This window comes from Anopheles funestus, chromosome 2RL (genome assembly GCF_943734845.2).
Source record: "Anopheles funestus chromosome 2RL, idAnoFuneDA-416_04, whole genome shotgun sequence".
In the NCBI taxonomy this organism is placed as follows: Eukaryota; Metazoa; Arthropoda; class Insecta; order Diptera; family Culicidae; genus Anopheles; species Anopheles funestus.
The window spans coordinates 90,490,889-90,508,172 of record NC_064598.1 but is presented as its reverse complement, the minus strand read 5'-3'; the positions used below and the strand labels follow the sequence as shown (position 1 = coordinate 90,508,172).

The 17,284-nt window shown below is 42.2% G+C and overlaps 1 protein-coding gene across 1 annotated transcript; it reads left to right on the top strand.

Annotated features, from left to right (window-relative positions):
* The first annotated feature begins 227 nt into the window (after nt 1–227).
* LOC125765660 (myb-like protein AA) lies at nt 228–14,026 on the top strand. Its single transcript, XM_049431025.1, has 3 exons — nt 228–1,063; nt 5,419–7,274; nt 7,403–14,026. Exons 2-3 carry the CDS (start codon nt 5,487–5,489, stop codon nt 7,520–7,522), a joined length of 1,908 nt encoding a protein of 635 aa, XP_049286982.1. The 5' UTR covers nt 228–1,063; nt 5,419–5,486; the 3' UTR covers nt 7,523–14,026.
* The last annotated feature ends 3,258 nt before the right edge of the window (nt 14,027–17,284 follow it).

The following is a 17,284-nucleotide window of genomic DNA, read 5'->3' as shown; positions in this document are numbered from 1 at the left end:
TTGCTCAATGAAGGCAAACTGCACACTGCGCAACACAAAAGCTTCTTTTTCACAGCCGGGGGCTTCGTGGAACTATGTGTGTGGAAAAGCCAAACACAAGCTGACGGTGTGGCGTGGAAGGGAAGGAAGAGAGTGAGAGAGGGTGAGAGAGGGGGGAAATTTCATTCAAAACGTGTGGGCGACTGGCCCGAACATGAAAGCACGAAGTTGGAAAACACGTCTAAAAGCCGAACCAGCGCCAGATGGAAAAGTCTATAAAAGGAACCAACACGACGCGCTTTTCCAACATTCTGCCAGTGAACTGTGGCCGTGCAAGACGCCGTGTGTGAGATCGAAAGTCACGAAACCAAAGGGAACACTATCAGTGCAGAAACAGAAATAAAAACAACAAAAAAAAACATTGAAGCGCTTTCTCTCGCTCGCTCTCTCTCTACACACAAAAGACAGAAGTGGTTTGTGGTTGATTTGCCGTGGCAGTGGATCAACTTGTTGTTTGATCTTCAACGAAGTGAGCGTCCCGAAGTACGAACCATTTCACCGACCGTTTCGTCGTCGTCGTCGTGTTCGCGCACGCACATTTGTGCGTCAACATTGCAGTGTGCGATTCCGGAGTTTCGGCGTGGGTGTGTTGCAGGACGCAAAGCAAGCACCCGAAAACACCTACGCACAAAGGTAGCCCGTGTGGACCGTCACCAGGCCACAATACCACGTATACGTGTAGTTGAGTCGAAACACGGACCAGGTCAGTCAGTTCCCGACGCTCGGCAGGATCAGACGCACGGAACGATCCCACCAACAACAAAAAGCGGCCCAACAACGGGAAGATAAATTGTGCGTACATATATTTGTGTGCGCGTGTGTGTGGTCACACTTGTGAATAATAAAGTGAGTGATATAAGAGACACACAATTATAACAGTGGAGAAATTAAAACAATTTACTGAAACATTAAGCAGAGTCATTCCAGTGTGATAAACGACATCAAAACACAGTTTCGGTGCGTGTGTTTAGGTTCCTAGCTGTGTTCCTAGCTCGAAACACTATCCAATACAGCATCAACTCAAGTAAGTGTTAGCCATTAATCTTCTGGAATAGCCAGCAGTAGAATAAATAGTAACGAAAACAAATAGATTTTCGACTAGTGTTCATTCCCTCGTAATTCACAGGTCTCCCTGGTTGACCTAAATTTTTCCCTAATGTCTCGTGGAATAGCAAATGGCCACTAAAGCGATGGAGTTTTTGTGCCGATTTCGTAAGCCGCTCGTAAATGTAATCGCTTTTGCGCTAGTAAAGTGTTGTTCACTCCTCCTCTCTTCATGTTCTCTTTTTTTGCTCCCCTGTTGCGAACATCCCCATTTTTCCACCTCCCGGAAGTGGGTCCGGGTTTTCGGTCATCGCACCCAAAAACCCGTGCACCGTCTGTTAACCTGTTGACAGGTAATGTAGGTCAAATATGGATTCCGTCTCGCATGGGAGGTCATATAGCGTGTCCGCATACCATCATAATGTCGAACATGTTGTACTGCCGCAGTTGTTTTCAGCCCATTGCAAACACACTGGACGCGAGCGAAATGTGTGTTGCCGGGGAGCAGTTCCAAAACAACATTGTGTTTGTGACACGCTACACTGCACCAATAAACTGCCTGGTGTGTCCTTCACACAAGCCTACCGACCGAATGTCCTTCACAGGGAAAAAGAGAGAGAGATATATATGGAAAAGTTGAAGAGAGGGAAGCGATAACTGCACCAGGCTTATCACGGTAGCTGCAGAAGTTTTCCCAACTATGGCGCGAGCAATTAGTAGACAGGCGACAGGGTCCTACTTTTTGCTAGCAATTTGTTCAGCTTAACAGTTGGATGGAATTGGTTCACTTCAGCCCAGTAAGTGCCTCAAATCAACAGTGGCTTTGCTATTTTTGGCACGAACCGAAAGAGAAAAAAAGCTATCAATTTGGGTAGACATTTCTTCATTCATATCATACCACCGAAGAAGCTTCATTCAGCAGAACAATAACGGCACGATGTGTCCTTTTTTTCTTTCCCCCTCCCGTTGATCCATTGCTTGTGGAAGTTGTGTATTTGGTAACGAGATCCGTTTTATCCTTTTTCTCGTTTCTCTCTCTCTCTCTTACTCTCACTGTTTTGGTCTGGATTATTCCAAGCTGGCAAATTGAAGCTTAGATGGTGTACAAATCCCGACTCGCAATTATCCTGTGAGCACTTCGGTTGAAGCAGTAAGGATTTTGTTTGTCAAATCCCGGTCTAATCGCTAAACGGTCATTTTGAGCTTCGTCCCGTCGTTTTCGGCAGCTGGGCAAACAGATTGCTTACGGCTTGAAATCGCAATCAGCGATCAACGAAAAAACGTATAGGAAAGTTTATGTGTTTTTTTAAATACCCTTTCAACTCTCAACCCCTTTTTTGCATGAGAAAGAAGAGGAAAAAAAGCTCCCGGGGAGCTAATGACAACGTTAATTGGTATGACACACAAAGCATTCATTTTGACAAAACCTTGTTAGTGAAAAGGTTTCACACCGACAGGTGAATATCCTTGCTTTATCCTTTCTGGGGAGGTGGATCAGGAAGCAAAATCTCCCAGATCGTTCTGTGTCACGTTTCTGCAACAGATATGACCTTTCACGACCTGGGCACGGTGAAGAAAATCCCATCACTCGCTCTCGTTCTCGCTATGAGGAGTTTCGATTTTTTTTTAAATCCGAACCTTAAAATTTGCACCACCACGAAAATGGAAGCCGACCGACCGGTGGACCAGTAGGCGGACATTTTTCTTCTCCAAATAATGTTATCATTTTTTCGTGGAAAGTTTTTGACACGTTTTTGGGGGAAAGTATTTTTCCCGTGAGATCCTGATTCGATTCATTGTGTGGGTTGAAACCCGAAAAACCTCAGGCACAACTCTCTACCTCAGCAAACGACCCAGCAGCAGACCCTTAGTGCAAAAAACCTGGGGAAGAAATATAGATTCCCTCAATGGAAACACTGAGCAAGGTCCTTCAAGCAATCATCTCAGTGCCGAAATAGATTTTTTTTAGTACAAAAATGATGCCACCGTTCGAATTTTCCCTCATCTGTATATTTTTCCGTCGGTACTACAAATGGGAAGAGCCTTTTGCAATCGTCCGGGTTCCCTGGTTCGGGCTGAGTTTGCTTTCCTTTTTATGTTTGCTTAGCAATGCCTCGTCAGTGGATCGTCTGTGATGTTAAGATTAGATTTGTGCACTTGTTGATGATTTGTGGATCCGTGGAGGTACCTTCACACTTTTGTAAGAAAGCAGCTCGACGAGACAATTTGTTCGCTTTTCTTCTGGTGGTTTTATTCTCAACTATACAAATTAATAAGATAAAGTGTCCGGATAAGAACTGCCATAGCAAAACGGAATGGGAACTATTCGCTAAGCATTTGCCGGAACATGGAACAGGGTTACATGCCTTCTGGTGTATGCCAAGCGGAATCTCTTTGTGTGCGTTTTATCTGTGGTGTGCTGGTTCCTTATTTCTTGGCAAACAAATTCCAAACGGCCGGTATGCTGCCGTAGCTCTCTCTCTACTACGCTGAAGGTCATCTTGAGAGTTTTCCCTACCTTTTTACCACTTCGCTAACCGCAGCATCGCTAGGGCGATATATTATCCAATGTCCTTGCCAGTAAGACACTAGCGTTCAGTCGTCCGTATGCGTCTTCGTTTGGATTATTAATTTAATATTCCATTTCAACATCCAAACGCCAGTTTTCAATTGTACAGAAAACGACACACCAATTCGCAATAGCAACAAACATGATTAGATTTTTAAAGGAGAGACAAACTGATGGAAGCTTTCGGTAAACAATAGGAAATGGAGACAATTTTCAACAATAGTTTCCCGTTGGTGCAGGGCTGTAGTTCAACCGAACAGACGCGTCTGTAAGCAACCCTGTGAAAGTGGACGGATGCCTAAAGAGAAAATTGTATTCCCATTTTCTGTTAGTTTCTTATCAGCCGCCGGTACCCATTCCGTTGTTCCCATTATTGGAAAGGGATGTAAAAAAAAGGTAAAAATAAACTTACGCACACACACAAGCGCGGGAAAACGCAAACAGTAGCTTTTTTCCCCGTCCAAGCGCTATCGCTATCGGATCGCTGCTACCGTTCGAAATAACAACCGGTGGCTCTCAGGAAAAAAAACCCTCCATCATTTGGATTGCTGGCCAACAAGTAATAGTAAGGCAACAACAAAAAATCACCCCCCCCAATACACATACTCACTATCTGCACAATAGGAAAGGGGTGGAAAAACCCCCGTGGAACGAACGGGCGCACGCAAGTGTTTGACGACGGTCGACAAACAACAACAGCGACAACAACAAGGGGCCGCAAACTTTTGACCGAATGACGCAAGTGAACCGACATCGAAAGATAAATGATAATGATTATGGTCAAATAAAGCTGTGTGATTCATGTCCGCATCAGCTTACCGTGGCGGCATGTCTCCGTCTCGCGTGTACCGCTTTTGTCGTCTCAATTCCCAAGAACTCCTGTGAGGGTTTTCATGTTGGTTTTCACCCCCCCCTTTTTTCCAATGCCTCTTGAAACACGCGTGGTAAGTTTGGTTTTTTTTCTCCACCATCCTCAGTCACCTCAATTGTCGGCACAGGGATTTTCCCGACGCTTTTTCCTCGTAAACATGGGAGACGAAACGCGAACCAAACAAAGGTTAAGGGTTACCAAGGTCTAACACCCGAACCCATGGTCCGGGTTATAAACCGGGGTTTTGGGGGAGGGGTAGAAGGGGTGAGAAAAACCGGCCCCAAAACCGAAAAACACACACACACACGCTAATCCGGGAACATTGGTGGCCGGTTTGGAGTCACCGGAATGTCACCGGTTGCGGTATGCTTGCGTTAGCTCAGTAACTCAGCACTAGCACTAGTGTGCTCTTTCGCACCAGGCCTTCACGTAGGCAGGGATGGTGATTCTTGCCGTTTTTCACTAGCACGCGTTAGGTGTATAGCACCAAATCCGTTCGTCTTTGTCTGACGCCGATGACGCAAATCGCGTCCGGCGTAACGTCCCTTTCTTTCCCCTTTCTTACCCTGGGACTGCTCTGTGGCGCTCATCCATGTGGTGGAGAATCCTTCACTATCCTTGAGCACTGGCAGAGTTGATAATCAGACACATCCCGTTCGCCGAGTCACAGCCCCCTGACCTTCATCCTTCTTTTCCTTCATCGAAGCGTAAGGAGGAGAACAGTTTCGTGCGTCAAAAGTTACTGAGCTGCTACGGAACAAAACGTTGCGGGAAACATTTATTGCCCCCTTGCCTAACATCACCTTATTTTATGCCCTGAAATTGAAGTTTTCTTATCTTCAGATGTTTAAATATATCATTTTTCCTTCTCTCCCCTAATTGACCCTATTCTTAGGCCATTGGGCGACTCATTAGTTGCATCCTAATTTGGACACGATCGAGACAAACATCTTTGCTGGAACAATGATCAATTCAATGATGCTGATGTGGGCCGTAGCACTCTGCGGTCTAATAACGCTAGGAAAGGCTGCCTCTTCACTGCCTGGTAGCAACAGCGGCATAAGTAGCAGTAGCAGTAGTAGTAGTGGTAATAGTGGCAGCAGCAGTAGTAGTAACAGCTTCCCAGTGTTTGGCACTAAACGATACGCTCGCTCAAACTTGCTTCCCTCGAGCGAGTACGGTGGACAGGGTCTTTCACTTCCGGTGTATCACTTGCCAAACGCTCGGTACTATGACGCACAGGTACCAGCTCAATACTTCCCGTATGCACCGTACCAACCACCATCCAGTAACGATTACTATGACGATGCCGGATACTACGGAGACACTGGTAAAAGCTACTACTATCTGCCACAACCGCAACACCGCCGGTATCAACGTAATAACGAGCGCTACACATCGTACGGGCTGCCCACTTATCGGGGCGAATACAAACCGACACCTTACTACTACGCACACGGACCTAGCTACAGCTACTCGGATGATCACGAGTCAAGCAATCCGCTCGACGATCTGCACGAGGAGATGCTGCAGGAAGATGAGCGGGAACGGGCGCGTGATTACTATCCCGTCGGTCAGGAGCAATGGTACGAAAGTCCGTCACGTCAAGATTCGGCCTTCCTGCGCAATCTCATCCTGTACAATAGCCAGCTGCAGAACTTTGGACGTGGTAGACAACTTCCCCCGATGGACGTGTCGAATGAGGAAGACTTTGAAGAGTACGATGATACTGAGCCAGATTATGAGTACGATGTGCCGATCGCGGACACCCGTCCCAGCTATGGTAATTTCTTCGGCAATGGATACCGAACTGAGAGTTTACCTAACTACGGACCGACGGGAGCAGGAGCGTCCCCTAGTCGGAATACATTTAGCAAACTGAACAGCTTCCGCAACAGCATGGCGAAGAATCAAATCGACGAGGACGATGAGGAAGTGGCGGAACTGAAGTCACTCATACACCAGCAGAAGAATAGCCAGCGACTACCACCCATGTTGATGGACAAGATGGCCCCTTTCGTGCTGAAGCAACAACAGTACCCGGCTGCGCCGAAGCCACCCCAACATCAACCCAATCAGCAGCCCCAGCAAGTACATCAGAGACAATCGAAACAGCAGTACCAGCAGCTGCAACCACAGCAACAAACACAACAGCGACAGAAGGAACTGCAGCAGCAACAACAGCAACAACTTCTGCTTCAACAACAGCAGCAACAACAATTGGAAGCTCAACAGCAACTGCAGAAGGAACAAAAGCAGCAACAGCTGCTCCGAACACTTTCCTCCGACTATCAACCAACGTACGAGACGGACAACTGGCCGAAGGATAGCCCGAGCTACAATGCGTACGATTACGATGCCGACGAGTACGACGATTCCTGGAGCCACTGGGATCGCAAACGCAACGTTCAGCCGAAGAAGGCCACCTTCTCGACTACCACCACCAAAACGACGACACAAACAACGGCGAAACCCCCGAAGAAGGTCACACCCAGCACAACCGCAGCGCCGGTGCCGGTGAAACCTGCCACACCCTCGACGAAACCGGGCAACGGCCAGAAGGAGGTCGTTCTGCCAAGACCCACCAACCCAAGAAATCTCTTCGCCGCCAATCTGATTCAGGCCGTCGACGAGACGCGAATGCAGTTAGGTTCGGCGAAGGTTGCCGATGGTTCCAAGCAGAAAGAGCCCAAATCCAGCAAGATCTACGATGCGCTCAGGGCTATGATCAACATGAAACACGATCTGGAGGTAAGTGAGATAGTTTTCGAAACCCAAGAGAAGATTGAACGGAGAGATGTTTACGATCGTTGCTTGAAAAGTCGAAAATGATACTAAATGTGTTTATCATTTGTTTGTCTGATCTTCACTTCTTGCAGGATGCGGACCTTCGCCAGCAGCTAGAAGATCAGAAGCAGCTTGCACACATTCACAAGCGATTCGTTTCGAACGAGGAATCGCTCGTACAGCAACTGGATGGGTTGAAGCGGTCGGCTTAAATGAATCCACCCGTATAAACGCACCGCATCGATGTACTAAGTGAGTTCTGTTGTTATATTTTTGTTTTGTCAAGGGTTTTTTTCTCATTTAAATCGATTAATTTCCTCATCGGTCAAGAGTTTAACTGCTGCTCAAAAAACATCTAAGCTACATTTTTAAATTGAGTAACAACAGAAAATGTTGACAGATTCTGAATATCATTATTTACAAACTAAACAGTAAAGAATCGAAGGTAACTGTAGTAGAAAGCAACAAATCTCTTTTTATTAGTTTCAAAATGATAACGTGGATATAGCTGATGGAGGATAAAAAGAAAACAAAAAAATGGTTGAGACTGAAATCTTGTATATATGGAGTAGCAAATAAAACACTATACAGGCTGCAAACAGCCAATTATACCAAGTTCGCAAAGCGAACACCAGGCAGCGCTAGTCAAGGTAGGAGATAGATTCTTGTTATACATATTTATACAGACCGCGATGTGATTGAAGAAGGTGTTTTTGGAAGCAGACACTGTAAAACCGAGTAAAATGAACTATCCCAAAAATAAAAACAAAGGCATAGTGATGAAGCAAGTGCAAAAAAGTGACCATACCACTCCGCGCAAACCCGCTGTGACGGCTAGCAACTGTGTAAGTTGGGATTAACAGTACCTACCCCCCTCAAAAAAAAGGGACACGGACTGGGATCGTTACTTTTGAGCTACTTTCCTTTCTGTTCGTTTACTCTGTCTCTCTTCTCTCTTGTCTTCTTTATTGCTAATGCCTTTCTTTGTGCAATCGATTCTTCGCACTTGATGTTCTAGCGAAACAATGTCAATTCACCTTTACTTTCCATTTTTGCTGATGTGGAGGTTGAGTTTAGTTTGCTAGTAGTATGCTTTACAGCAAGAACAGAAAATATAAAACAGCTCAAAATAAAAGTAAGGGATAAAGAACGGGCATGTTACAGCTGCTGGGTTTTTTTTCTCCATTACTGTAAAAAAAAACGAGAAGATCAGCAGTGGCAACCTTCCTGGGAAGTGCAAATGCTCGTTATATCAAAGCAAATGATAACAAACATTCCAAATAGGAGCAAATAAAAACACAAACAATCGCAACGTGCGTGTTCCAAGATGGAGCAGGTGGAAAATGATACACTTGGAACTGAAGGCAACACATTCTAATGTAAGCGGGAAGGTATCCCATTTCCCCGAATTGATTCTCCAGTAACGTACGAAAAAGGTGACGCACACTTGGTGGCAAAGTCCCTTCCAAATGGCAGCTAGCGCCCTAAGCAAACAAAAACTCGAAAGCATCCAACGTCGGCTCCAAACACACACACACACCAAAAAACGCAACATGCGTACGGTTGCGTGTGCCAGCCAGGGAACGTAATCGTCATAACACGATCATGACCTCCATTGTGTTGGTACGCTTAGCTACGTAAACGATGAAGCTTAGCTACCGGCCGAATCGACTGTCACACGCTGCCGTGCCCGTAGGTGCGGTGTGCAACAGGAGAAGGACGAGTAACGATGTAATAGATAATATATAAATATAGAAATAAAACAGAGAACTTATTGTACGGGCAGTTCATATGGAAACGTATGAAGCACTAAAACGGTATTAGTCACTAAAGCAAACAAAAGGGAGAAAACAAATAACTAACCGGTCTACTTATGGATGTTTAAGCAACTCAAAAACAAAAAAAAACACACACACGCTCATAATGCCATACAGAGTACTATATAGGCACAATTGCCATTTCCGTTTAATTCTCCCGAAAGCACTCTAAAATCAGCCTGAAGTAAGCAGAAGCCTCGGATAAGGGGCGAAGGAAAAACAGAACTATTTATTTACAATTTGCAAAGCATATTTCAAAGATAAAGATATCATGTAAATTTGTGAATTTAGCACTACCTATATGACAAAACAGAAAACCAATATGTACAGATGTAAATAGTACAGAAAACAATGAAACGCACAGTATAAACGAATCAAGAGCTTTCAAAAATCGGTCTCAAATCTAAATAAGCTGCATCTTTTTGCATTGTTTGCAGTGCAGTGCAAATTTTCGTTATCGTTTTCTTTTCTTTTCCATTTTGCGCTAATGTTTAACTGCTTGTTCAATTTTCTTGCACTGAAAAAAAAAGTTCTTGGCTTTCTGCCACATTTCGTTGCCCTTTGAAGCAAGCACAATATATGTACATATAAAGAAACAATACATTACAAGCAAGCCTTATTCGTCTTGGGTACCTAATCAACAATCATGCTATCAAACCACCAAACATTTACCAATAAGCTTATTGCGCGTGCACTAATTAAGTAAAGCACACTGTCCAACACAAGGGTTACGATAAACGTTTTCCGCACACACACACATACACACACTTTCTTGCACACTTTTCTGCCATGTGCTGCAAATACTAATTGGTTGAAGCTTATTCGCCACGCTTTAGATGAATGTGTTTCGTACGTTTAGCACACGAAAACAAAGCGCACAACTTAACAGTGATTGCAAAATGGGCGGGGAAAAGCGTTACCAAAAACAAAAACAACCTTGCATAACGTAACATCAAACATAACAGAGAACATGGACTGCATGTAGCTATTAACAAATCTATTAAAGAAAGTGTTTTAAATACTTAAATGAACAACAACTAGCTGCATCGTGAACAATGGGTGCAGTATTGGAAGAGGAGAAGAAAACATAATTGGGGAAACAAGTGAAGCTTTAAAGGATAACGCACACACACCCGCAAAAAACCGATAAATGATTATTGTATTAGTTTGCTTCTTCAGGTATAAAATTAAGCTTAACTGCTTTTGCTTACTGTGGGTCAATAAGCAACCGGTCACGATGTGTACTGAAAATTCAAACTTTACTTACAAAGAAAAATGCTTTTCTTAAGCATGTATACTGCTTTCCATGTTCATCTACTACCAGCAGCTCGTCACCTAGAAATAAGACCATGTTCGATTTTTCTTTTCTTACCAGCAAAACAAAAAAAACGGGGGAATTCACTTCACTTTAACGTTCATCCAATTTCCTAGTCTTATATACCCCAAAAAGGGTATAAGGATGGAAATGGAGTAATTATAGTTCGCTTTAAGCACGCAAGAGCAAAGTTCAACCAGCACGCTATATTATGCCGACGGTGATGCTTTCTTTTGCTGGCTCCCTCTGCGGTAGTAGCCATTTCCATCGACTTCGATCTTGCTTGCTTGACCCGCAAATTGTACCGAAAATAGCCAAGGGCCAAAAATAGTTTAATCAACAATCGCTTCGCTTTGGCGCTTTTCGCTGTTACACAATTTTTTCGTAACTCTCTCGCAACCAAAAGCTAACGTTGGTAACCGCAACGAAAGACATTTGCAAGCGAAAGCTAAAATTACTTACACGCTACGATAGATCGCAAGAAGTACCTAAAAGGGAAATTTGGTTATAAATATACCGTAACAGAAAGGAAATAAAATAGTATGCGTAAGATGCATTTTAATTCAATTAGCAAACAAAACGTTTTTAAACCAATTGCAATACCTGATGCTCGAAGTATTTTGAAGAATAGATGTTCTGCTTTGAAGCCGCCACATACAAAAGAGGAATTGCCACTTCAATGGCTTATGCACCAGGGACAGCATCAAGTGCCAAACCGATGTATCTTTGCTTTCTTGTACCACAATTCAAGCACAATTCCATAAATATCCGACGTAAATTAACTGAGTCGCGACGACACAAACTAAAAACAGAGTGAAAAAACTATTATTCAACAACCACTCCACAATTCGCAAACAGCAACAAAAGGCTGTCGATCGGTAATAGAACCCGTGCAGCAAAAACCAAATCAATCATAAACGAAGCCAAACGTTGAATGTGAAGCAATGGAAGAAAATGTTCCCTACGGGAAGATTTTGTTTGCCACTGTCGGGAATAGAGTTCTTGTGATCGAATCGTTTGCCCCCCCCGGAGGGCGAGTCCACGGTAACGGCGGTCGGTACCGAAGGCGGTTTCGGTTGGCATCAGGCCAAAAGCGAGCACCCATTCTGTGTTGCTTCCAGTCTGCCGGAAGCTTGTGAGTACATTCACCCCCAGAAACGGCGGAGGGGGGCTAAAGAACGTCGACATGCCGACGGCTGCCACGGACTAGTTTATCAAAACTGCATGGACTCGGGGATGATATACAGGAACCACATCCTTGTGCCATGCGCGCTGAAACGGAGGCATTTGAAGACGATTTCGATCACGACAAACCTATTTGCCGGCTTCGGTACAAACAGAAATGACCTAAACATTCTTCCCGGAGCGGTATGATAATTTTCATTTCAGCTAAGAACAAACACAAAATATTCTCCAAAAATTCGTTCCTTCAAGGGAGGATGTGGGAATAAAAAGCAGGGAAAAAGAAATTGCTAGACCAAAAATATCTCCCAAAGCGTTTTCGTTGCCTTTTCAATTTTTTTTTCTCGTATCAAAAAGGGTTATGGATGAAATTTGTAGTATCAAGCATTTAAGAGGTTCTACCTTTGGGGATAAGGGTTGATAACACAAAAACATAACCAAACCACAGATAACAATATTCCAGGAAAGCAAATATATAAAAAAAATCCAAAGCTTCAGTGCGAGTTCCAGCCTCGGGACCGGAGGGATAATTGAAAATTCCTTATTTTTATGTGTAAAAAATGAAAAACCCCAAATGTTTGCCCACTATGAGGAGGAAAACGCATTTCAAAATAGAAGGAGAGGGAGAGAGATAGTGAGAGTGTGTACATGTGCAAGTAAGTTAAGTAGGGTGAAAGGATTAGTAAATGGATTAGAACAATAGCCGTGCATGGAAACCGGAAAAACCCAGAAGGATCACATACACAAATTTGACAATAAATATTGAATCGTTTAAAAAAAACAAACAAACTATTTGTCACTAGGTAATACTGAGTGTGTGGAAGAGATAATTGATGCGAGATAAGAGAGAGAGATAGAGAGAAAGACAGACAGAGCTGATACAGATAAGAAGCTGTCGTTAATACAATTTTATTCAATAATTTCTTTACTAACTTTTTCACTTTTTAAATAACTATTTAGCTATGTAAACTGCAAAGGTTTTTAAAATCAAAATGCATTACTTTCAATGTTTCACTTCGTTCTTTATGCTGAGCTAAGCATAATTTATTTCCTTTTTTTTGCAAACTTAATAAAGGAACAATCTCAAATGCAAACGCAACTTCAACGCTACAAAAAAACAGAGATACTTGAAATAGTGCCAACTTTTCTAATCATAACACACAAATATGCATGTTTTTTCACGGATGCTAACAAAAAAAAACGAACGATGTAAATCAAATGGCTGTAAATGGGGCGTAAGCAGGAGTGAACTAGAATTAACAGACAGAGTGTATAAGTTCTACATATATATATTAATACGTGTATATTTTTTGTATTCTCTCCATTGCGTACTAAACGAATTATTCCCAACATAATTGCTAACACAGCAACCTAATCTCATCTCAAGCATATTTCAGTCGACGAAAAGGGATTAATTTGCAAGAGATAGGATTATGTTATGATGATAAACAAACAGAACAAAACAGAAAAAAACATCGGATAATATTTCAATCAACAAAATGAATGTATGGTACCGGTTCAATAAAACAAATGATAAAAAAAATCTTTCATTCATCGAACAGTAAACAAAATATCAGCACAAAACTACAGAACATAAAATACGCTAAATAAATACAAAGCAAACACTTCACAAAAAGAACACAAACCGTACAGTACACGATGCTACAATCTAGTGTAAGGCGTCCGTGTAAGGAATGATTTTGTCCTAACAGTCGTAAGATGAGTGCAGAACATTATACATACATTTCTGTCTATATGATGAGAACAAATAATAAGGATTAAAGTAAATCTAACAGAAAAAAAGAGCAGATAAAAAGTGGAATAAAACGATGCAAAAGATACTGAGAGCTAAAAATGTAATTTTAAGCAAAACAACCCGAAACGATGGAAAACATACGTTACAAACCAAACATAACATAGACAATGAAATCTTGTTGGTGATAGTATTGATAAATGCTGCTATGAGTTGAATTGATTGACCGAAAGCAAAGAGAAAATAAACAAGAAAATGAAGAAACTTAATAAGCATATATATAAACCAGATGAAAACAAAACAACATTCAAACAAAGCAAACATAATTGTTCTTTTAACACTGAAAATCAAGAAACTGATAGAAGCTGAAGGAAAAACATAATGCTAAAGAAAAGTAACAAACCATTCGAATCACGAACAAAAGGATAAATAAAACTTCAAATCTAAAACAAACAGAGAGATAAAAGAAAGTGAAAACAACACGAAAAAAAACACTACAAATGTACATATCCTCTCTATGCAAAAAAAACACAAAATTTACGATCTTTATACGTGAGTATGCAAAACCAAACCAAACTACTCCGATCAGCAGCTTTGTACATAGAATAAATACAAATATATACATATACATATATATATTATATACATACACCACGGCATTTCTGTGTGCGTTTCAATTTCGGGGAACTATTACAAACCAGAAAGAAATGGTCGGATCTAAGGGGAAAGCTCTAGCGCACGTTTCGAACCGGTTTTGTTCTACTTGTTGCTTCGCGCAAAAGGTCAAATGTCAAGCAGCACAAAATGGCCACCGAATGGTGGTGTGTCTGTGTGTTTGAGGTAAGTAGCGTACAGCGATACACCCAGATGGGAAAGTTAGATGAACAAAATTCCCACCAAACACCCCAGGACGATACAATATGGTGGGCGAACCAAAACACTTCTACCTAAAAAAAAAGCAGTGTGGCACAGTTTTTTTTTAAATACTTCCAGCATTTTATTGCAACTCTGGATGGGACACCTTGTCCCGATGTGTTATCGAGCAACGCGGGAGACCGGTTATAAAGGTTATAAAGTTTTTGGAAAACCCACTTGAAAAACCCGCAGCATTCGAATGTGCGGGAGTCATTTTGTATGATTGCACATCTTTCAAGAGAACTTCTAGTTGCCCAGAACTACCATGACGTGGTACAGGATGAGTGTGGGAAAAACAACTTTAAACCAGGTTTTTGATACAATATTGCACGAGTGTTATAGTTTAAATACTAAGAAGTAGCTCTTTTCTCTAAAGTAAATAGTGACGCCACGTAGCGTTGGTACGCCGAAGTTCGTGCTTGAGGTTAAGTTAGGCAAAGTTCTTCAAGTTTTGCTGAAATTAATAATTGATTTCACATCGCACTGAGTAAGCTATATATTTTAACATCACAGGAACAGAATACATTTCAACCTGTTGTACATGTTCAACGTCGACTGCTCATTAAATTGCTCAAACGCCCCAATATGCTTAGAGTTCATGCAGCTGTGGAGGCCATTTTTCACCACGCTCTACAGGCAATGGTGTTGTTCTTAGACAAGGCCACCCTTGTGGCTCGAGGTAGCTACATGCGAAGGATGTGCTGCAGCGGAACATTACGCGTGGCCACGCTTGTAATATTTCAATCAACTTCATCAGCCTGCCATGTCGATTGTACGTGACTGTGAGATGTTCTTCTTATCTGGCCAACCTTCAACGTCGCCGGAGATCGGTTCGGAATTCGTAGGCGTTGACAGATGACAGTGGGCGGTAGCGGTGATAGAATTCCGACACACACACACACACAGACACCGAAACATTGCACACTCTAAGGTCTCCCGGAAGGATCACCGGAAGCCTTGGTTTTCATGAGATGATTTTAATCATAAGCATCTCGGTACACAAAACCATGTTCTCTGACCACATGCGAATAAGCGGGAACTATTATCTTAATGCGAAAAACACTTGTAAGCTGTTGGAACAGCTCAGTCACCGCTTTTTACACGCTTTAGAAAAGCGATTTCATCAGGCTTTGTTCGCATTGTAACAGTTTTCGGAGAAACATGGATAATGCACATATCAAATGAGGCGGACGGAAAATGTTCACAGAATTCTTCAACGTTCACCTTCGGCGACCAGATGAACCGACGGTTGATGTGTAAGGTTGGCAATCAATCAATGGAAGTGAATTATTGATTGCATTAGCGAGGCTTTATTTCAGGGAAAATACTTTTACAAACCATTTCACTTAGGCTTTTCGGTACAGGCAGGAAGTGGTACTTATTTGCTGTGATTTGTACTTAGAACCGTTTCCGATTTGTTTGCTTTTAATGGACGGCTTTTAATGCTACTCAATGGATATTTTGTTTTCGAACACAGTTCATACTATGAAGTTCAGTTACATGATTATCAATTAAAAAGAGTGTAATTATTTTTTATAAAGCTTACGAGTTCCAGTGATAAAGTTGGACTGAGTTTTGGACTTCTTTCATGTTGAATTGAAAATAGTGGAAAGGTAGTTGTGGAATAATTCAGAACTTTGAAAAGAGTATTTCATTCTCTCCGATATGAAAGGAATGCCAATCAACAACAAAACTCTGTAACGAATCAAATTCCCTACCCTTCATCTACCTCCTCATATTCCAGATCAACAGTGTACTGGCTGTGAATTTTCCGAGTTTTTCACCGAGACAAGAAAGCCGTGATCCTTTCCAGTATCATCACAAGCCAAGCGTCCTATATGAAGTCAAGTCAATTATTTAAACTTGTAAATCTTGTCTGCCATACAGGGCTCCACAAAGAAGAACCGCAGCAGCATATCCATATATGTATTGTAAATGATCGAGCAACGAACGGTCTCAATCAAACTGGTTGACGAAAATATTAAAATCAATATCGTTTAAAACTGCGTGTCATTGTAATCCATGACCCACTAACTCACCTAGCTAGTGATGTATTGCTCAGTTTGTAGTTTTGTGTAAATGTCTAGCATTATTTCGCTATATGTGAATTATAATTTTGTTATTATAAAGGATACAATACAACAGATCCATACTCGAAAATATAACGGGCTATACTAACGAAACATATTGCTAATTTAGACGTACATTCATTGGAATATGAGTTGCTGAATTATAGTTGAATCAGAAGAATGAATCAACATTTAGACGACTCTTTACGTACCTCCAAAAAAGCGATACCGGTATATCGAAACACTGTACGATTAAACCACCATCTGGTGAACCTTCCACGTTGCATCTCATTAAGTTGTTTTAGTTAGGAAACATTCTACCGGGTTATGTCAACCGGTTTATGTCCGTATGCCCACGCCTCCAGCTGACCGCACCGGTAGCAAACAAATAAAAGGGCTCACCCATGTGCCAACTCCGATTCCGGGAAATTTCTATGTCGTAATTGGAAATCCACATGAAACACATGTACCACGGCGTGCAGAAGTGATTACCGAAATGCTACAACAGCGAAACGCCAATTCCACCTCGAGTGTATTAAATGCTTTACTCGATCCTCACGGCAATGTGCGTGTTAGTGAGTGTGAATGTTTGTGTGTGAGAGAGAGAGAAAATTGGAGGAGTGGGGCAATTCTTGGGAAACTTTTTTTTTGTCAACTTCCTCACCACCATCAGAGAAGGTCGATCAAGGTGGAGCTTGCCACTCAAGGGAAAAAGGGAAGAAATATTTCTCCCCCACCCTTTCCTTCTTCGGGATTCGCCTTCTCACCGCAACAAGCTACAAAGCATTCGGTGGAAAACGCACCGCTAAAACAGTTGATGAAATGGAAACGCCAATGTGTGAGTTGCGTTATACTAGTTCCAAGAACCAATCGAGCATCGGCATCGACCGTTAATGTTTGTCAACAGGAGTTTTCCATTTAGC